At 45.1% G+C, this 22366-nt stretch overlaps 1 protein-coding gene across 1 annotated transcript in view; it reads left to right on the top strand.

Annotated features, from left to right (window-relative positions):
• Positions 1–22366, top strand: part of RYR3 (ryanodine receptor 3) — a 524192-nt gene that overhangs the window by 461473 nt on the left and 40353 nt on the right. The window contains exons 69-81 of the mRNA XM_042989263.1: positions 2218–2305; positions 2414–2506; positions 6755–6769; positions 9500–9670; positions 10638–10697; positions 12231–12362; positions 13358–13470; positions 16268–16364; positions 17947–18053; positions 18474–18525; positions 19508–19564; positions 20762–20861; positions 21013–21092. Of these exons, the coding sequence (XP_042845197.1) occupies positions 2218–2305; positions 2414–2506; positions 6755–6769; positions 9500–9670; positions 10638–10697; positions 12231–12362; positions 13358–13470; positions 16268–16364; positions 17947–18053; positions 18474–18525; positions 19508–19564; positions 20762–20861; positions 21013–21092 (1165 nt within the window). The remainder of the gene's footprint in view (positions 1–2217; positions 2306–2413; positions 2507–6754; positions 6770–9499; positions 9671–10637; positions 10698–12230; positions 12363–13357; positions 13471–16267; positions 16365–17946; positions 18054–18473; positions 18526–19507; positions 19565–20761; positions 20862–21012; positions 21093–22366) is intronic.

The raw sequence follows: 22366 nt of genomic DNA on the forward strand, positions 1-22366 counted from the left end.
TTTCCTCTGATTTGAGAGAGGTAGAGAGTTTGTGTGCCTGGGGAAACATGTAATGAGGTATTCTTCATTCACACCTAGCACTCTAAACCTGAGAGAAGGACCTCACTAGAAATAGAGAGTGAAGATTTGCCTCCTAGAAGAAGAAGGGTATTGAAAACAAAATTTATTCACTTGAAACTGCATTCCTATATGAAGGCGAAGGGATCAGAATCCTTTTCTGTCTCCTGTGAGGGAATATTGACCTCACCTGTTTGCAGAGCCCCTGCTGCCCATACGCCCTGTGGCTGTCCTTTTCCATGGCAGGATGGTATGTGACCCCTCACCTCTTCCCACTCAGGGAATAGTGCACACTTACAAAGCTCATTTCAAGCTAAACACTGAGGAATGAATGGCTGGCAGTTGTGACCAAAGTTGACGTTTGATCCAGAAAAAGCACTCCTGAAAAATCATATGAATGAAATCAGAAAGCATTACCAATCTCAAGCCTCAAGTTTGGATTGCATTTGGCTGCTAATAATGGATACCTGATTACAGTGGCTTAGAGAAATGAGAAGTTAAATCTCTACACATAAAAGAAATCTAAAGGTTTCCAGGGCCAGTATGATTGCTCCTCATCAGAGAGCCTAACTCCTCTGTCTTTCCATACTTAACGTTGGCTTCCATCTTTGAAGTTACTTTATGATGCACTGTGCCAATTAGAGTTCAAGCCATCATATTTTCATTCCAGACAGGAAGCATGAAAGCAACAGGGGAAAGGCACAGGCATCCTCAGCTATCCGAGGCATTTTTAGAGAGCTTTTCCAGAAGGTCCATCCAGCAGTTTCCACTTCCATGTCTTTGTTCAGAACTTAGTTACATAGTAGCTATCCCTCAAGGGAGGCTGGGTAATGTGGTCTTCAGCAGGGCACAATGCCACCCTGAATAAAATGGGCTTTTGCTCCTAAGAAGAGGAGGATGAGTTTTGGGTAGGCAACCTATAATGTCTGCCATGTACGGGAAAGACTAGTGAAATAGAACCCAAGAAAGATGAGACAAGAATGTCTATTAGGCTGAAACTCAGCCTCAGCAGTAAGGTATTGAGAGAGGGGTCCAAAGACAGTCTTGGCCTCATGAGTCTTCACCTTTCTTCTTTATCCTGTTGCTCTCCACGAATGGGCAGAAGGTATAGGCTGCCCACGGCAATTCAGAGCAATGTCCCAAGGCTTAGGGAACTGGGTTTTGATAGCTGTTACTCTGCATGCACTAATAAGGGACATTGGATTTTTCAGAGCATTCATGAGAACCAGTTTTCTTTAACCAAAGAAAGATGGTAGACAGTTTAACTTGTACTGTGTTACTCTGCACCGATATTTGAAAACGGCAATATCTAGCCCTTTCAAAATATAATTAAACTCAAATATGTAAGATACTTAGGGATACACCAACTTGTAAGAAGTGACTGAATTCTTCTGCAATTTTGCCTTCTTGCCACCACTGTGAAATTCTTAACCTGGGCTGGTTTATAATTAAAAAAGAAAAAGAAAAAAAATGAAATGACTATATATAAATTTCATATATATAAATATATATATTACCTATTACAAATTTTATATTACATATTATATAAATAGGGAATTTCTAAACCATTTCAGAGGACATAGGAAATGTTTGGTTTCTGCCTATATACTTAAAATAGCAGTGGAAAATCTATTGCCTTACAAATTTCATTCGTAAAATTGGCTTTGAGAAGAAAGGGTGTGAGGCCTTAACTGGTTTTAGAGTGCTCCATATTTCAGAGCCTTGACAATGTCAAGTGTCAATGACAAGATTAGGTGTTATAGTGACCAAGTCTAGTCTTGCTAGCCTTAGGGATTAAAGGAGGCCTGTCCCAAAACAGAGTGTAACCTTAATCACCTCATCTGTTTAAAAAAAGAAAAAAAAAACTACCCTTGACAAAATTGAAATGTTCTCTGACATCTGTTTGCTAAGATAACCCTTGAATCCTTTGGTAAGGATGGAAATGATTATTGTAGGTCCTTCAGCAGTATCTACAATTAATTACATGCCTACAAGCATGTAAGGAGTGTACTGATATTTAGTCTCTCTGAAGTTTGCCTCTGGGTGGGAATGTAGTTTTATCTGGATAAGTGTACACACCCAAAGTTGATAGAATTTTTAGTGTGACTCTTTTAATCATTGCTGAATTTCATATGCATATCAATTTACTTTTTACTTCAGATCGAACTGGCTCAAAAGTCCCGATGCTGATTCTGACCAGCTCTTCCGCATGGTGGCAGAGGTCTTCATCCTGTGGTGCAAATCTCACGTAAGGAACATGTGGGCCCTGGATTTAGAGATGGCTGTGAAAGGTACAGACCTCAGAAAACATTATTGTAATGTTGGCTTTTTTATTTCTCCCCCGCCCCCCACTTAGAACTTCAAGAGGGAAGAGCAAAATTTTGTGATTCAGAATGAAATTAATAATTTGGCATTTTTAACTGGAGACAGCAAAAGCAAGATGTCGAAAGTAAGTCCATAGAAATCAATTCCAAAGACTCTTCAATCTTGACCTAAGCTATGTATCTTGGGTGTATGAAGCGATTAGTTCCATACTGCATTTAGGTCAAACCACAAAAACCAACAGTCTCTACTGTTGTTTCTTTGAGAATGAGCCAGAAGGAACTGCTCCCAAATAAGCATGGTCATCACATTTTATGAATAAATAGCTGCTTGTGTGTCAAAAAGTTTAAGTTTCAAGACTTGCCTAAGGCATTCGAGAGGTCTCCAAAACCGAAGCTGCTGTTAGTTGTTTGAAAATAGAACTACTTCTTGTGTGGTGAAGCTGCCAAACTGCACATGCCTAGAGCCACCTTTTGATTAGGTACGAGGAAATTACCTTGCTTTGAAGATTTCCGTAGCACTTGTTCTCACAGTAAGCTTGTTTTCCTCCTCTCTGGAACCTCCAGCGGCTGTTTGATTTCAGTTGTGCTGACCTCTTAATGCCTTCTGTTTATTTTCCATGTGGGTTGCATTCAGAAACCCAAACATTTGTCCATTCCCCGCAGGAAATGTTTAAAAGAGGGCATACCAGATATCTGAGAAAAAGAGTCACTTCTAGGGAGGTGTGTAGCAGGAATACACGATGGGGACCTGCACTCCCAGCTCCTCTTGAGTCAGCTCTGCAAAGGGAGGCTTTGCTGTTGTGTTTGTAAAGAATTCTCAGACAGACTCGTTCAGGTGTAAATACATACATGCAATGTGATTTTTTGTTACCAGCTGTTATGGCTTACTCTTGACTCTGTTCCCTAGAGAAGTGTGCCTCAATGAGGGCTGATTGTATATGTCAAGTATGAGTGACATACCTGAGATTACGTCTCTCTCATTGCTGGTACAGTACTGCCTTTGAGGAACATGAAGGTGGAGTGTGCATGGGGACCCTCAGAAGTGAAAATCGGTTCTGGAAAGATGACAGTCTTGGGTTTGTAGCAAAGCCTTTGGAGCATCTTTCCAAATAACCTTTTGGGATGAAGACCTGTGTATGTGAAACTGCAGACAAGGGGCCAGTATAACAATGAAAAGTGACAACTTCACCCAAAACTTCACCATGTTTGCCTAGCTCTGGTTAGCTGAAGTCTCTCTGAACTTTCCAAACCTTCTATCTTTTAGCTACGCTGACACTCACACTTCTTCCAGCATCCAAAAATTGACCCTTAGAGTTTAGAATCTGGTGTACACTGCTGAATAAAGTTTGACAAATAAAATTGTGCATATACAAAGTAGAGAGATCAGAAGTATATGTTCATATTCAAGAGGAATCTTTGCTGCACAGGAACTTTATATAAGGTGGATCCTTTTGTGCTTTAGATGATTTTTATTTGATTTTCCAAAATTCATTTTGCATTCAACTTCTGACAAACGTGTCTGCTGCTCATGTGAGATACACAAAGATAAGATTGTTCAGACTCCTGATCCTTGGACATTTATGTTAAATTCCCTCTGAAGAGCCTTCTTACAGCCATCACTGGCTCTCCTTTGGCTCCACCCATCTACAGAAAGTCAATAAACCCCAGATAGATTTTATGGTACCTTCACCTTGGGTTAGATCCACGGGCTCAGCACTGAACCAGCTAGCACCCATTGTTATTGTCAGCGGATGGCAGCAAAGCAATGGAAATGACTCTGGTATAAGGATTTGGATCCCAGATGAGCAGAAATGGCAAAGACATCTCAATGCTCCGGTGTTGAGTGGTTACTTAGAGTCCTTAGGTTTACACTTGGAAAGAGATGAGGTGACAGAGGATGACATTTCAAAACTAACCTACTAACAAACTAACTGGAAATTCTGTTCATTCATATTGCCGAATAAGGAAAAGGGCATGTTTGTCTTGTCAGAGGATGGTCATATTCAGAATCTGTGCATCTTTGATAAGGTTCGTTTGTAGGAGCAAACACTTTCATTTAATTCCCCTTGACCTTGGATGCCAGTTTTTCCTGAGCTACGTGGAAAAGGGTCAACGTTACAGTGTGATGAATGTGAGGACAGGCCACAGGTGTTAAATAACATTTACCATGCTCCTTAGGGTGACAAATATGCCTGTTGATCTTGTTGCCTCAGTTGAGACACAAAGTATAGTAGTAAGTAGGACTAGAGACTGAAAGGAAGCTAAGTCCTACCCTTGGCCCAGCTGTTGACTAAAGGTATTGGCCTTGCATCGTCCACGTAACTCTTCTGGACCCCGGTTTACCAATCTATAGAACGGGCTTGAGCTTACTATCTGCCTCCTCCGAGCTCTACCAGGATGCTATGTTTACAAGTCAGCTTTAAACTGCATCTCTAGGATAGAGATAAATGCAGCACGTTCATTCAGATGGAGAGATACCATGCCTCCAATAAATAGCAACTCATAGGCATTTCTGGTATTCTTTGGACGTAGAACTACATATTGAGAGAATGAGGAGGAGGTATTCTTACTATGAGTTCAATCTCCACTGCCTTTTCCTCCCTGAAATTAGATGTTCTCTCTGCTACCTAATCTGAATGGTCACCTGTGCTTGCTTTTATCTCCACTCTTAACTGAATTCTGGTGTTGTATAAATGACCTTGGCCTCAGTGCATATGGCGGTTGTTGGCAGAGATCTGTGTATTCGAATGCTGCATGCCTACACACACTGCACATGCCATTGCAAATGGAAAAGAGGCAGAAACAAAATATACGGTGGGCCACACTATTTATACTTGATTCATTGAAGATTGGTTCAAAGATGTGTTCCTTTTCTGGCAGCGAAAGCAGGTTGTTTTGGAGAGCTCATTGTATATTTTCTTTATATAACACCAGTTTGCAAATATGTGTTAAGCTAAATGTAACTAAGCTGAGCAAGTGTGTTTTGTTTTGTTTTGTTTTTAAACTTGTTTTGTTTTCTGTAAAAATGGCAGCAGCTTCCTTGGAGGGGAATGGTAAGTTAGAACATGTTTAGCCCAAGAAATGTGGGTCTCTTGCCCAAGATTATGAGTAAAAAAGGGTTGGAAGGCAGGAGATATTAGAGTGCCTCATTGTTTAAAGCCTCTCCACCCATGAGTGTGAATTTGGTGTATTGAAAAAGGACAGAGAAGAGTTGTGAGCTCATCTTTGAGGTTTTCAAGGGTATTCAGACTTATCTTACTCCAGTCTCTCCTCCTTCCCTCCAGTGCCCACCTTTCTCACTTAGTCTCTGTTCCCCTTGCTCTTGTGCAGCTGCCGTTTTCTCCCCTTCTCCCTACCTGTCCCCCTTTCTATCTCTCTCCAGCTCTCTGTCTCCCCCTGGGGGTGGGGGAGGGCTTCCCCTCCCTCTCTCACTCTTTTCTACCCTACCCACCTCCCCCCTCCTCCATCCTCCTCCCTCCTCTCATTGCCTTCCCTCCTTCGCTTTCTCTCTCTTGATTTCTCATTCTCAGACTGGCTTGCAGAAATTCACCTTTCCCCCTAATACCTAATGTTGGGTTGACTTGCCTTCATTTAACCTTTTAGTGGGGATAAGAACTTCACATGGTGCAGGCTTGCCTATTTTTATTTTATTTTTTTAAACGTTTTCTCTTTTTTTTAATGTTTGCTTCTTTTGAGAGAAAGAGTGCGTGTGTGCAAGCAGGAAAGGGGCAGAGAGCGAGGGGAGAGTGAATCCCAAGCAGGCTCTGACCTGAACTGAAATCAAGAGTCGGACGCTTAAGTAACTGAGCCACCCAGGTGCCCCTAGAGGACTTCTTGTTAGCAAACCTCCTTTTCATGGAAGCATACACATTGCCCCTTAGCCCAGTTCTTCCTTCTCTTTTCCCAACCACAGATCTGCTGAAGGTGATAATGTGGGTGGGTGGAAGGAAGAAAGAAAATGGGGTCTTTGGTTACATGACAGATTATCTACAGCCCACCCAGGTGAAAGGAGGGAGGAAGGGGAGGGGAAAGGCTCTAGATCTAAAAGGTTCGTGTGGGCGGCCAGACCAGAAGCCCACGTGGGTCTGAGTGGCACACGCTCAGGGAGGTTAATCTTCAAGGTGAACTTGACTCGGGGTGTTTTGCTTGGTTTGGGTGTAAGTCCTCTTGACCAAATTAACCTCCATACTAACCTCCCGCTCACTTTTCATGCCATGCTCGACTGGCTTCCAGAACTGTTGAGTTTCGGTTGTGCTGGCTGACAAATGGGGGCTAAGAAGCTATGACTAACATGTGCTACCTTATGCCTCAGACCCCTGCTTTTTACTGACTGACTCTTCTCCTTGTTTCTTTTCTTTTGTCTTCCCACACAGGCCATGCAAGTAAAGGTACAGGTCAAATGCATGACGTGTCTTTTCTGTCGTAGTATTAGAGGTGCCAGGCTCTGGCCACCCTCTGCACTGTGATCACCATGGGGGTGGTACAGAATGGATCTTCCCACCTGGAGGTCCCCCAGGCCTGCTCCAGGGAAGACACCTGCCCGTCAAAGAGTGAATGTAGGCCTACCCACCCTTGGAATGGGGAAGCCGGGGAAGCCAGCCAAGCCTCACCCTAACCGAGGTCTCCTTGCTATCTCTGCTCCCTTCCCCAGCTGCCCACTCTGCAGCCAGCACACTGACAGAGATAGGGATGCCGACAGGGCGTAGAGCCCAGGAGGCTCACTCCTCTGCTGTGCCATGCAGGGGCAGAGTCCTCTGTGCTGTCAGTGGCCCCAGGTTTTTCACACTGTATACCTCTGCCTCTTATGCAAGGCTCCCTTGACCCAAAGAGTTTTCCAATGACTCACCTTCAAGATCTGAAATCAGATAACCATGTGTTTTTGCACGAAGTGTGCATATGGTGGAATAAACCCTGGGACGACTTTCCAGTGACCCATACAGATGAGAACCTGGAAATATTTCTCTCTGTTCATTAATGTGTGTCTGCTGCCATTGTCACAAGCTCCCTGCCCTAGGCTGTGTGACAGAGAAAAGGAGACGTGCAAGAGCTAGGTCACTAGCCCTTAGTTAGAGAGGGAAAATGGAGCCATGGCCAGGTAGACTTGGGTCTGGATGTTGACTCAGATGCTCACCTGCTGTATGACCTTGGAAAAATCCTTTACCTTCCCTGAGCATCATGTTCTCACTTATATAACGGACTTGTTTGTGTATCAGAGTTATTGGGAAGATTAGAAATGTTTTATTTAAGTAGCAGGCACATTGGAGTCACATCACACATGCAGCATTTATAACAAGAACACCATGAGATTGGCCAAATAAAATAGAGCGAGCAAGAAATTATTTGACTCGGGTATCAAATCCGCCTCATTACATTTTGCATATTTACTTGATTGCATACTGCATGTTACTATTTACCTTTTACATTTATATGTACAGGGCACCTCGTAGTACAGGACACAAAACCAGGTTCTGTCCTTTATGGATGATGTTCAAGGGGAATGTAGACCGTAAAGGAGTTTTGCCTTAGGCACGACCTTTAGAATTCTATGCCTGATGGTAGAACATGTGAGGAACCTAGCAAGCACTCAGTAAATGATAGAACTCTTCGCGGTCTTTGCGGGAGCCAGCTTTCACTTTCCACCATGTTCTGGAACACACGAAGCTGCCTTCTCTTAGGCTCCTTTCTTACCCACTGCTCATTATTTCTGACCACCCCCTCCCCCTGCTGTCCCGGGCCTGACCTGCTGTTTTGGAGCACCCAGCACAAGGTGCCCTGCAACCAGCAGAATTGTCTGGTGGTGTTTGGCCGGCCTCAGTTTTGCTGGCCAGGAGCTTCGCTGTGGTTGCTGTCATGTAACCACCTGAAGGTACAGTCACCACAGGCTGGGTGAAGGCAATCACATCCATTTTAAGAGTGTCCATTAATAATGACGATCCTCTTTCATACTTTAAAGGTAATTTAAAGTAATTGAAGAGATCAGTCCCAAGGCAGTGTTAATTCTCACCCTCCTCTTCTCTCAGAAAACCTGTGCCTCCTAAGATGAATTCTGCTCCAGCTCAGGGTCCCAAGTCTCACACTGCCAGTTCCGGGAGAGGCCCCTGGCCTCCCGCTGCTCCCAGAGCCCTGTGTCTATATGTCGTCATAAACCGCAGTACTGCCCCCTGATTCCTGCAAACATTTCACAGGCACCTCATAAAGCCAAGCTTCACTGGGCTCCATGTGTCTTTCCCTCCACAGCCCCTGCTTCTGGCTCTCCGACATTCCCACACTTCCATTAAGCACCTGCCCAACTGACGCAAAGTCTAGCAAGTGAGGTAGCAGGTGGACAGTGTGCTCCTTCAGAGGCTGACCTCACAAAAATCCAGTCGCTGCAGGGCTTGTGTCCTTGAGTCTACCCATAGGCCATGTGTCAGGGACACTAAGGGTTCTCAATTGAGAGCCTCAGTGCAGAGCCTTGAACTCTTCTGAAACCTACTACTCCGGTGGGTGGACTTCACTGGGTAGATTCAGTTTAAGCAAAAGAAGGGTGGACTCTCGCAGACTGGGGGAGTTCTATTCAGTGTTTCTCCGAGCTTTCCCCTGCCAGATCCCAAAGCAGCCCTACTTTGGGACTTGTGTTTTCTGGTGAGAATTTGCACTGCCTCGGGGTAGAGGTTGAGTGGGATGCGGTGCTCCAAAACACTGGCTTCAGCCTTGGCAACAGAGCAGTTCAACGTAGAACGTCTTCCGTGTGTTTACTGATGCCCCAGCATCAGGATTCTCAGTTCTTTCCTGGAGTCATCTCATCAGTTATCAAATCATTCTTTTGGAAAGACACCAGTTTATTTGTTCATTTGGGCCCGGAAACGAGTGAGCCAAGACTGCAGGTGTCCGTGGTGTGTGTCCACTTACATGGTTCTGTGAGCATGTGCACAGGGAGAGGGCACAGGACCAGTGCTGGTCCTTTATGGCCACCCGGTTGTGTTTCACACACTCCTCTCACTGTGCTTTGACATGTACTGAGCCCCCCGCCCCCCCCCTGTACTGACAGGGCCACAAGGAGGCAGGCTGCCTCCAAGAGGAGGCCGTTCCTCTCAGAATCTCTGAGCCCCTCTGTTTATTTCAACCTCATCTCCTAGTCTGGAGGACAGGACCAGGAACGGAAGAAGACCAAGCGGAGGGGAGACTTGTACTCCATCCAGACCTCTCTCATCGTGGCTGCGCTCAAGAAAATGCTGCCCATTGGTTTGAATATGTGCACGCCAGGCGATCAGGAGCTAATCTCCCTTGCAAAGTCACGATACAGCTATGTAAGTCCCCCGTCTGCTCTGGCTGAGCGTGGAATACTGGTGGTGGCAGCTCCTCAGAGCCTGAAGGGCTAGTTCTCCTTCCCAGGGCGACAGATGAACAGAAACCAAGGTGCACACAGGCGATACACTCTTACCTTTACTGGTTTGGGGGCGCCTGGGTGGCTTAGTGGGTTGCACATCTGACTCTTGATTCCAGCTCTTGTCATGATCCCAGGGTTGTGGGATTGAGCCCCACCTCAGGCTCTGTGCTGAGCATGGAGCCTGTTTAAGATTCTCGTGCTCTCTCCCTCCCTCCCTCCCTTCCACTTGCTCTCTCTCTGTCCCTAAAAATAAAAATAAAATAATAAATTAAAAAAAAAAAACTGGTTTAGGGCGCCTGGGTGGCTCAGTCAGTTAAGCGTCGGACTTCGGCTCAGGTCATGATCTCACGGTCTGTGAGTTCGAGCCCCGCATCGGGCTCTGTGCTGACAGCTCAGAGTCTGGAGCCTGCTTCAGATTCTGTGTCTCCCTCTCTCTCTGACCCTCCCCCATTCATGCTCTGTCTCTCTCTCTGTCTCAAAAATAAACATTAAAAAAAATTTTTAAAAAAACTGGTTTGAGAGCACATGCCCTTAGGACAAGTCTATAATTTTTCTTCTTTTATTCTTATAATAAACATTGCAGCTGGGCGCCTGGATGGCTCAGTCAGTTAAGCATCCGACTGTTGGCTTCCGATTGGGTCGTGATCACATAGTTCTTGAGTTTGAGTCCCGTGTCGGGCTCCAAGCTGACAGTGCAGAGCCTGCTTGGGATTTTCTCTCTCTCTCTGCTGCTTCCCCTGCTCACTCTTGTCTCTCTCTCAAAATAAATAAACTTAAAAAAAAAAGATCTCAGCAAAACTGCCCATATGCTGCCCATACATCCCTGCACCTTACTTTATATTTCCATAGTGACCTCTAGGAATAAAACTGAACGTCTCTTTCCACAGAGGGATACCGATGAAGAGGTGAAAGAACATGTGCGGAATAACTTGCACCTGCAGGAAAAGGTGATGGGGCAGGAAGACGGAACTCATGCAGGCTTCCCTCTGGCTGTAGGGGGCCCTCCTCCCATTTAGTTTACTCCTGTTCTCTCTAACGTGTTCTAAAAAATGTCTCCCAGTACTGATGTTTAAGTGGTAGGACTAGCTCTCTGCCTTTAGTTTTTGTTGTTGTTGGGGGGAGGGGCGGGGGGGTGTAGGGTTCGCCCTTCATTTTTGTTCTTTCCTTTGCTATTACAAAGAGGATGCAAAGAGGCATTTAATGAAGCATGCCTTCCCACCTGCCATGTATAAACATCCAGCCATAGCAGGGGGGTTAGATCAGGTCTCAGAATTTACTGACTGTGAGGCTTCTTCAACAGTGAAATGGACATGTGGGGGGTGGGGGAGTTTTAGCACAGCCTGATCTAGAGATTTGGAGTTGGTACAAACCGGGGGTGGGGGGGGGGGGGGCGGGGAGGACCACTTGGATTTTAAAGGCTGTCTGAGATTTTTTTTTCCAGGCCTGTGAATCTGAACAACTCTTTCCTCAGGCAGAATACGCCCTAAAATGCGGGATTAGGCTGACACAAAGAGCCACTTCTTTCTACCCCAAACATATGGGTATAGTGGGGAAAATACGCTACACAAAAAGGCAGTAAAAAGATATCCCAAGTGCCAGGATAAACAAGACACTGTAAATCACAGGAATGAGGAGAAGTTGATGCAGCTGGGAAAATTAATAGAGCTTTCTGAACCATATATGTATCTTAGACGCTGGGGTTGTTAATAGCCTTCAGCGAAGAAGAGTGTGGGACCTAATTACCCATGCTGTGCACAAATGCAGAGCAAGAAACTTACATAAAATTAGCCTTAAACCTTACCTATAAATCTCCTATAGAGACAACCCTAAAACCACTTGGAGACTCTCCACCTCTTAGAATACAGGCTAACATGCCAATAAATAAAACTCCACCTGAAGACAAGGTCATGTTTAAACAACAACAAAAAAAACATGAAAGAAAATCCACCATCATTAGAGAATCAGAAGATGTAACCAAGAGAAGAATTCAAGCTTAAGGAACTGTAGAAAGAAATTTAAAAATTAGTGTGGTTGATAAATATTTAAAGAGCTAAAGATAGCTATGGTAGCCATAAAGCAACACTTGCTCTTTCATTTTTTTTAAGGAGAGTAGATATGGGATTGACAAAAACCGCGTAGTGATTACAAAAGTTAAAAGCATTCATTAAAATTAAAAATCCAATTTGTAGGTCAAAAAACAGGCTAGGCACAGCTGAAAAGAAAATTTATGAATTGGAAGGTTGATTTCAGGAAATTAGAATGCAGTACAGATAGAAAGGGATGGAAATAGGACGAGTTAAGAGATACAGGCTAGAATACAAAGTTTCTATGTAGCATCTACAATGTTCCGGTGAAGATGAGAGAGAAAATGAGAAAGAAGCAGTAACAGAAGAGTCTCAGGTGCTCTGAAACCACGTGAGGAGTCAAGGCTTTTTCAGTGCAAGAGGTGCTGCTCACCTCCTGTGTGCTTTAATTTGCAGTCGGATGACCCAGCAGTAAAGTGGCAGCTGAACCTCTACAAAGATGTTTTGAAGAGTGAAGAACCTTCCAATCCAGAAAAGACCGTAGAGCGTGTACAGAGAATTTCCGCAGCTGTCTTCCATCTGGAGCAGGTAAGGCACATCTGCCCTGAGGACTGAGGAAGCGAGACTGCCCTGGAGACTAGAAAGCTGATCTCTACACTCAGCTCTTAGTTAAGTCTTATTGGGGCACCTGGATGGCTCAGTCTAAGGGTAAGCATCCGACTTCAGGCCAGGTCATGATCCCGCTTCATGGGTTCGAGCCCTGTGTTGGGCTCTGTGCTGACAGCTCGGAGCCTGGAGCCTGCTTCAGATTCTGTATCTCTTCCTCTCTCTCTCTCTCTGCCCCTCTCCTGCTTGCACTCTGTCTCTCTGTCTCCCAAAAATAAGTAAATAGTAAAAAAAAAAATTTTTTTTAATGTTATCATAAGACCCAAAACCAGGAACAAGTATCATCCCAGCTCACCTCCAGATGTCATCTTGGTGCCTGGTGGTAGCAGATTCCTCAATGCTTTTCCCTCAGAGGTTTTCTTTCTTTATTTTCTTTCTTTCCTTTTTTTTTTTTTTTTTTACAAATTTTTGCCTTTAGATCAATGACCCCTTCAAATCCCCCTACCCATTTGTAAACCTTCTATTAGGCAATAAACATACAAAAACAGGAGAAGGCAGAAAACCTAAGACCTCCACAAACTGAATCATTTGCTCCTGAGGGGCGCCTGGGTGGCTCTGTTGGGTAAGCGTCCGACTTGAGCTCAGGTCTTGATCTCACGGTCCGTGAGTTCAAGCCCCACGTCAGGCTGTATGCTGACAGCTCAGAGCCTGGAGCCTACTTTGGGTTCTGTGTCTCCCTCTCTCTCTGCCCCTCCCCCACTCGCACTCTGTCTCTCTCTCTCTCTCTCTCTCTCTCTCTCTCTCTCTCTCAAAAATAAACAATAAAAAAAAATTGAATAATTTGCTGCTGGGTACCTTTGGCTGGCTGTGGTTGAGAAATCAGAACTCTTGCAGGGTTGTGAAGCCTTAGCTGCAGGTGACTCCCTCCTGCCACCCAGTTAGCCTGGTGTGCACCTACCCTTGTGGTGTCTTCTCAGGTCGAACAGCCTTTGAGGTCCAAGAAGGCAGTCTGGCACAAACTGTTATCAAAGCAGCGGAAACGGGCAGTGGTGGCCTGTTTCAGGATGGCCCCTCTGTACAACTTGCCCAGGTAAGTATTCTGTCATATTCTTCTGGCATGGGAGCCAGTAATGGGAATTAAGGTTTCCTCCCTCAGCTGTGCTCCCTTGTGGCACGAACACCCATGATCCAAGTTTTCCAATGGAGCTTTCCATAAATGGCGCCCTTACAGTCTACATGTAGTATCATGGGCTATTAAGGCAGTCAAGGTAAGCAGAAAAACTGAAAACACATGTGATTCCCTAGTGCCCCATGCCTGCCTTAACTCCCCATTTTACACCTTAAAGTCAGCCCAGTTAGCATATGGAAGCTCTTAGTTTTACTGAGGTGGGATTCTTTGTGAGGATGTAAAGGAACCCTGGGAAAAGGAGGGTCTCGAAAATGCTTTACTCAGAATCCATCAACAGATCAAACAATGTATCTATACTGAGGTACTTGGATGGCCCCAAAATTACTTTGTTTCCTCATCAGCTACAGAAATGTAACTTGAGAATCCCTGCACACGGTGTCATCACCCTCAAGATGAAGAAAGGGCACTGGCTAAAGATGTCGTAAGAGGCCAGTTATGGGCATATTGCCTTATCTATGTGGTCAGTCTATACTCTGCAGTCAAAAATATGTGAAGGCTTTTCTGAAATGTACTCCCTCAACACAGGGCAGAGTATCAGTGCAGATTGGATAAACGTTGACCACTAACACTTGACTCGGGGGCATTGGCCATGTGGCGGTTCTCCCATCCTCAGACTGATTGTAGAGTCAACAAGGTCGGGCCTGTGACCAGTAAACAAAGCTGGTGATAGAATATCAGCCTCTGCTTCATCAGCTTGCAAATCAGTATGAACCATCCTCACCTGGTCAGGAAAAATAAACTGACTTGGAAAGGCATTTTCTGAGTGTAAATAAATGTTCCCTTGGACTATGAGCTAACAGACGATTCCTAGGCTTGACACTTGCTTTCAGCAGATTGTGTTTCTTGGCTATTATTCATTCTGTGACCCTGTGTTGAGCCAATTGGCCTCCTGAGCTTTCCCATTGGGGTCTTTGAAGATAGTGAAGATTGATGACCTCTGAGGCACACACCTGGTCCTCCAGGACTCTTGAGAAAACAGACTAGTGTCTTCGGAAGTAGAATTCATGAATGAGAAGCCAAAATTTTAAGTCAAATTGTCGTGGGTATGAAGGCCACTAAAGTCCTGGCAGAAAAGTGAAATTCATAGCCCAGCAGAGAAGGCAAAAATGCACAGGATTTTTGTCTGTTTCCTAGAAGTGGTGAAGTATCCAAAGGCATCGGCTTTCCTCTGTGGTAGAGGCCCATGCCTCATGTGCTAACTGGGTCTCCGGGAGGACTCTGTTCTCAGCCCATGTCTCCAGGGCCAGCCAGGCAGAAATGAAATCTCACGAAACAAGCATTTTTTTTCCTAAATCCTTTGAAAATGTTAGTAGCGTCCTCTTATGTTTTGGTTGCTCCTTCAGCAACCCTCTCTACCCCTGTACAGGGAACAGTTAAGTCCAGGAATTCACTGTGTCTTTGATGAAATGTGGCCAGGCCCGCCTGTAACCCAGCTTTTTAGAGAGTTTGCCTTGGATTTCTCCCCAGCATGGAGGATTGTAGGTATATTTTATAACAACAATAATAAAAACGGAGAGGCTGGTGGTGGAGACCACTTCTTTCTCCACCTTGTCATGATGTAAACTGCATGGAGTCTTCCAGATGGAAGGGCTAAAGGGATTTATTTTATTATGTGAAAACTGTTTCTCTGATGTTAGTTTTTAAAAGACAACCTGTGTGCTTTTCTCCAGACACAAAATTAACAATTTCTTCCTGACCACCTTTCAACGGGTTTGGCTGGAAAAGGTTAATGAAAAAACTCAGTATGACAGGCTTATACCCATTTTAATGGTAATGTAACCTGTGGAGAGACCCACTCACTTTCTGCACACTCCTCCTTTCTTGATTCATGATTTAACATTACCATAAACACACAAATTTGTACAATTTTTAAGAAGACCTCTGATTGGTCAGAATTCAAAGAAAGACGGCAAGGGTTGTGTTCTTCCAGAAACCAAGGTCAGGTCTTAGATGACTCTGATGTTGACCTGCATCTTATTTTTTTACTCCTTCCCTCTCACCACTATCCTCACCTCTGGGAATCAGTTAACCACGATTCAGTGCCATATTCCCAGGAGTCAGTCCTGGCTTTTAGAGAGTAGGTGGCTCTTGACAGTTACTCAGTGTTCCAGGGCCACCACTGGAGTCCATGCGGCATACAGAAGTGGTGCTCGAAGCATAGCACACCCAAGTCTTGCCTTCCTAACAAAAGCCGGAGCACCTTGGAGGTGTCGTTCCTTGGAGACACTGCAAAGGACCCATGCTTTGCTGCTTTCGATATATCTGCGGCTACACCACTCGCCATCGGCATTACTTAAATGGGATTACCTGGACAGGTTATTGGCCAAAAGGGATAACCACATTGCCATATTAACCAGATACTTCAGGATTGTGTCTTGGCCCAATGAATCATTTCTCATTAGAGGAGAAATGTGATAAAGACCCCTCGTGACCAGAGTAGGAATTCAGTTACCACCAGCTCCCCTCACTAACCATGATTAGTTCATTCAGAAGGTGTTCCAGACATTCGGGAACTGGCATGTTAGAGGGTTCTGGTTTCTTTGAAATTAATGCTTCTGGTGTACCTCCGGCTGCCCTGACCAATCAGAAGGCAAGAATTGTACAAAAGTCTGTCCTGCTTACTAACCGTTAACCACCCAAACTAAAACAAGGTGTGCCATGGATCCCTCTTGACCTCACTCTCACCCCTTCCGCTCAGGCACCGCTCCATTAACCTCTTCCTCCATGGCTATCAGAGATTTTGGATAGAAACAGAGGAGTATTCCTTTGAAGAGAAACTAGTACAGGACTTGGCTGTAAGTACTGACTCAGCTGGAAGCAGATATGGGTGTGAATGAATTTGACTTTTGTATTCATGTGTGTGTGTTGTAACAGTTAAACATTCACAAAGAATCGGATGTATCCGTTGGGAAGGAACTAACTGTAAATTCTCAGAGGAGGCCCTGCTAATGGTCGTAGGAGCCAGAGGATGAATTTCACTTGGAGGTGCTACTGTTACCATCCTCATCATCATTATTAACAACTAATATTTCTCGGGATGCACAGCCATGCGATGAAAAGTTCACGCTAAGTGAAGTTTTGAGCACCATTGGTTGCAGGAGGCCACCCCGTCCTAGCCGAGGCTCTGCATTTCTGGCCAGTAGCTCTGCTTTAGGGAAGGCACATCCAAATCCCCTTCCTGCATTTCACATTCCTGTATCTGGCCCTTCAGAAAACGTGTCATGCCCCGTCTCTAACAGACTTCATGCTCTAAAACTACTTAAAACGACATGCAAGGGGAAAAAAGCTGACTGCAGAAGCACCACAGAGCCTCGTCCTGGTTCAGACAAAAAATAAACCCTCCATTCCATTGACCAACCCATGGTTCTTTTTTTCTCTTTCCCCTTACTTCCCCCGCTTATTTTTTCTCTCATCCCTTAGTCTCTCTGTTAATCTTGTTCTGTGTTTCTCATATACAGTCTTTTGTTTCTCTTTCCCTGTCTCCCTTTGTTTCTTTTCCTTCTCCTCTCTTTTTTGCTTTTAATCCTTTCTCTCCCATTTTTCTCCCATTTGTCTTTATGCCCTTCATTCTTTTCCTCTACTCCCATCAGTGAGAATGACGGCTCTTAAGTTTTCCCAGCTTCTTGATGAGGGTGAACTTGACAGTGAGCCCTGCCCTTTCGGCCCTGCCCTTCGGAACCATTCACGCAGCCTGCGTAGCTCTCACAATTTACTGAATATGGTATGCCCTGCGGGCTCTGCCGCTGCTAGAAACTCCCACCTCTTGCATCAGCTGCTATTTCCTTTTCCATAAGAGGAGATTGAGAAGAGTTAAAGAGGAGAAACTGCCAGGCTTGGAGCTCCAGGATGACATCATTCAGGAAGAAGATTTTAGAATCAGCAGTGAAGTTAGGAGAGAAATGGATAGTTAGCAGACCCCAAATGGCCCCGGTGTTTTATAACTCCTGCCCCACCCCTAGTTCCAGCCCACCTCTCCAGGAGAACTTTCAAGTGTTGACCGAGAGGTCCAGCCTCTCGGGGAGCTGTCCAGAGCCTCCCTCCTGAACTCAGGTGCCCAGAGCTTGCATGAGACTTCTGCTCACTGGAGTCTGTAGCTCCTCCCTTGTGGTCAGGCTTTTGCTTTTCCTTTCATTTGGTTGGAATTGAGAATTGCAATGTTTCTTTGGCTGAAAATATATATATATATATATTTACGTCCCAAACCTTGCATCCTTAAGGGCTTCTCGTCCAGTGATAAACATACGACATAGTGGTTTCTCTCTGTGCTTTGATCTGACGCACTGTGTGCCTTGCGCTTTCCCTTCTCTTTGTTCGCATGTGGTTGTGTGGCTTGTGCTGAGGTCCATGCCTAACACGTGTCTGCGTTGGTTTGTGTAGAAATGCCCCAAGGTGGAAGAGGAGGAGGAGGAGGAGACAGACAAGCACCCAGACCCACTTCATCAGATCATTCTCCATTTTAGCCGCAATGCTCTCACGGAGAGGAGGTCAGCACCAGCAGAGCGTCCTGCTTCTCAGAAGCACCGGGAGTGGCTGTACCAGCCCCACACCTCCATCCCACAGACGGCACTGCCTGGAAAAGGGGTGCCAGATTCAAACAGTTCTTCCTGGCTGCCCTATTGTTGGCCATCAGGAACCATCCGGGGAAACTACATAAGCCACAGCCCTCTCGTCATAACGTGAGACACTGAGGCTGAAGAGAAGCCTGCAACTGTAACCTTCATCCCTGAATTCCACCATCAGCCAATGCTGGTGCAGATTTTCAGAGCGGTTTCTAAGAATCCGGGTGGGGGAAGGGGTTTGTTCATTCACTCACTAGTACATATAGTTTAAGATTTCTGTGGCTCTTAGTCTTTTCTGCTGAGTCCAAAAAAGAGCCTGCTAAATATTTCCTCCATTCTTTCCAGCAAATTGGAAGACGACCCCTTGTACACCTCCTATTCCAGCATGATGGCCAAGGTACACCTGAGTTTTCTGCTCTCATCTTCTAGTCTTTCTCTCTTCCCTTTTGCCTCTTCAGACACACGAAAACTGTCATTTTGAACAGCAGGGCATAGGACTCGGTCATGACATGGACTCCAGGCACTGCACAATTCATGTGCCATAGGGGTGACATTAGCAAACCATTCCACCATCCCCCTCAGGAAACTCAGAAGCATTGTGGAAACAGTGGGTGCCAATGGCTCAGTTCACCCGGCAGTTCCAAGCCAGCTATATGGAGTTTAGGTGTATAGACTGTCTTTGCATTTTCAGTCAATGTTCAGAACATATCCAAAAACTCAAACACATCTGTAGGTGAAGGAAGTTCAGTACATTTGGAAACAGGCTTTAGACACTGGAATGAGAGCCTGTGCTCTGGCAGAGGCAGAGTGACATTGTTCCTATGTCACGTAGAGTGACCGTGGCCTCCGGAATGCTGAGTGGTAAGGGAATTGCTCCTTCTCAAATGTGAAACCTTCACATCAGGCAGAAAGAGGGATAAGTTGGGGTACAGGAGCACCTGTTCCTTTAGCTGCTGCACCACAGGGTCATGATGAGAAGGAGCACTTTGGGATTCGCATCCTAGGTGTCTCCAGTCTTCTTGCCAAGCCCCGAGCTCTTGTTTGGAAAGGGACAGCTCCCTGCACTCTTGCCTCCCTTTACACCAGAACTTTATATGGTGGAAGAGTTCAGGTCTATGGTTAAACCAGGTAGGTCCCTGCTGGCTCTGTGAGCTTGGTGTTCCCATTTCTCATTTCTGAACCCCTTGGTAGCTGCAAAGATGACATTTCGAGTAGAATGTTGCCCTGCAGTGGTCAAAATGTTCTTGGCTTACAAAGTGCTGAGGTCCTGAGGTGCGTGTGAATTACATCCTGTCCCCTGCCCTTGCACAGTAGAACAGTCTTGTTTATGAGGCTTATCTTTAACTTGTTTCCTCCTTTCCCTGTTCCACGGAATCCAGAGTTGTCAGAGTGGGGAGGACGAAGAAGAAGAGGAAGACAAGGAAAAGACATTTGAAGTAAGTTTTTACTAAGATTGAAGACAGGGCCACCCTCCAAAGCCAAAAGCAACAATCAGACCTTCAGAGGTGGGTGCTGACATTAACCATGTGGCTCGCCCACCACGTGTATCTGGTGACAAGCACACAGGTCTGCGTGCATGGAGCGCATGCGTTAGCCATGGTTCTGTTGTCTCTCTTCCAGCCTAAGGAAAAGTAGCAGGCACCCAGTCAGTCCACAAACCCCCCCCCCCCCCACGGGTTTGGTCTTCTGGGAAATTTTGTACTCCTACTCAAATATGGTAGCAACAGGAGCGAGAGAAGGACAAATTCAAACGTCTAAACATGAAAGCTGAAACCAATGGAGACACTAGGGTGATTTTTGCACTACTATTCTATAAATGTAATTACTAGCAATTTTGATTTTGAGGCGTGCAGGACTCAGAGTCTCCCAAGATAAAAACCCTATTAGTTTACTGGTACCCTTTTTATAGAGACAGTAGACAACAGTGAAAGTAACTATAATTATAGTTCTGGAAGGCCTTGACATTCTAGTATTCCATATTTGGTAAAGTCTGTTAATGGTGGCCTGAGCATTCTAAAAAAAACTTTTTTTTAATGTTTATTTATTTTTGAGACAGAGAGAGAGCATGAATGGAGGAGGGTCAGAGAGAGAGGGAGACACAGAATCTGAAACAGGCTCCGGGCTCTGAGCTGTCAGCACAGAGCCCGACACAGGGCTCAAACTCACACACTGTGAGATCATGACTCGAGCTGAAGTCGGACGCTCAACCGACTGAGCCACCCAGGCGCCCCGGCCTGAGCATTCTAGATAAATGGGTGTTCTCTACATTCAGGCAGATTTGCTTCACCTGAGCCCTCAGCAGGTTTCACTGTATGTTGGAACATTGAAAACAAACACATTTTCACCAGGGGTCACTTCCTATAATTATAGTATTACAGGGGAATGGGCTATGTTTCCTACCAGTGCAGAAAGTGGGAAATTCATCATCACCATAGGAGTGAATTGTGGATGGGCAGTTTTGGAAAGCTGAATAGTGTCTGAAAACCAACCTCAGATGTCTCCTCTGTTCAAAATTACATGTGTTGCCTTCCTTAAGCAGATTCTCTCCCTCAGTGTACCTTACCATGGCAGATTGCCTGAGGATTAATAAATCTTCCCTTGCTTTGTTTTTTGTGGTTGTTTTTTCTTTCCAGGAGAAGGAAATGGAAAAGCAGAAAACCCTCTACCAACAAGCTCGACTGCATGAGCGTGGGGCTGCAGAGATGGTCCTCCAGATGATAAGTGCCAGCAAAGGTGATTCTGTGATTTGTGGATGGGCCCTGTAGCTACCACAGTGATAGCACACTGTGCCACGAAGTCATTATTAAAGAGTCCCAACAAAGCCCAGTAGATGTGATTTACCCTCTGTTTCCTTGGTAATTCAATTGAATCTTCACCATGGCAGGTGAGATGAGCCCCATGGTGGTTGAGACTCTGAAGCTGGGGATCGCCATTCTGAATGGGGGCAACGCTGGTGTACAACAGGTACTGGGGACTCGCAGTTGGTAGTGCACACTTCCCAGGGTATCCCCAGTTGGCAGCTGTCACACTTCGGGCGAGAGGTGTTGGCTCTGCTACAGCGGGAGCCACCCAGAATCACCTGTGCTGGTGTTTTGCCCTTAGTGGCCAATTATATCAGAGTAGCTGGGAATACAGATAAAACCGGAGCTAGGAGGCTACAGATAAATGTATGCTTGATAAAGAGGGTTTATCCATCGTTCAAAGAGAAAAACATTTAATTTTTTCATCATCAGATGATTTATTTCTTGTACAAACAGGCTCTGAAGGAAGTTCTCTAAGCCTTAGGTTTTTATTTTAATCATTTTATGTATTAGCTGTCTTCCCATGAGCAAGGAGCCCAGTCGGTTAAGTGGAGTTCATAAACCTCACACACCTGTTTGTCCATTCATTCATTTGTTTATTCGTTCATTCAGTAACTGTATTGTGATTGCTGACAACACTAAGGTCAGCCTCTGTTCTGGGATGAAGGGTATGGCAGTGAATGAAGCAACCACAAACTCTTGCCACCACGCATTAAATGAGAACACACGGAAGCCTAATGGGGAGCTCCTGGCACATGGAACTCATTCAACAATCTGAGTTGAAACTGGTTGAAGGAGACAGGAAGATTCTGGTGTCTCCAGGGCCCTCCAGGCTCTGCCTGAAATCATCTGTGTGCCCAGGAATGTGACATTTCAAAGACTCTTGGCATTCGTGAGGGTTACATCACAGAGAGATGTAGCCTGTGAGAACTTCCAGATTTATAACTACCATTATTGTACATAATTTTTCCCAGCCTTTCATTCTTCCCAAACCAATTTGTCACGAAAGAACTTCCATTTTCTAAGACACCCTTCACTTTCTCTTCTCTTCCGTCACCACCCCATCAGTTGATTTTCTTTTCTTTTCTTTTCTTTTCTTTTCTTTTCTTTTCTTTTCTTTTCTTTCTTTCTTTTTTACATTTTTATGATGTTCAGACAAAGTTACTGCCTTCCCAGTAACAGAGAACAGAGGTAACAAAGTCTGATTGTGAAAGACAGTGAACTCAACTGGGTTCATTACTGGCTAAGCTCCTTGCTCCAGGGTACCATACTGAGCACATGAGTTTTTCATATTCTATCTCAGCAACATTTAACTAGATCACAGTCCTGGTGCTTGTTCCCAAATGGGAGAGACTTTAAACAGTAAATCTGTGAATGCCCATGGTCTCCTATACTGCCCTAGCACAAATGCCAGTGGATCTTTATAAAATAAAATGT

The sequence above is a fragment of the Panthera tigris genome, chromosome B3 (genome assembly GCF_018350195.1).
Source record: "Panthera tigris isolate Pti1 chromosome B3, P.tigris_Pti1_mat1.1, whole genome shotgun sequence".
Lineage (NCBI taxonomy): Eukaryota > Metazoa > Chordata > Mammalia > Carnivora > Felidae > Panthera > Panthera tigris.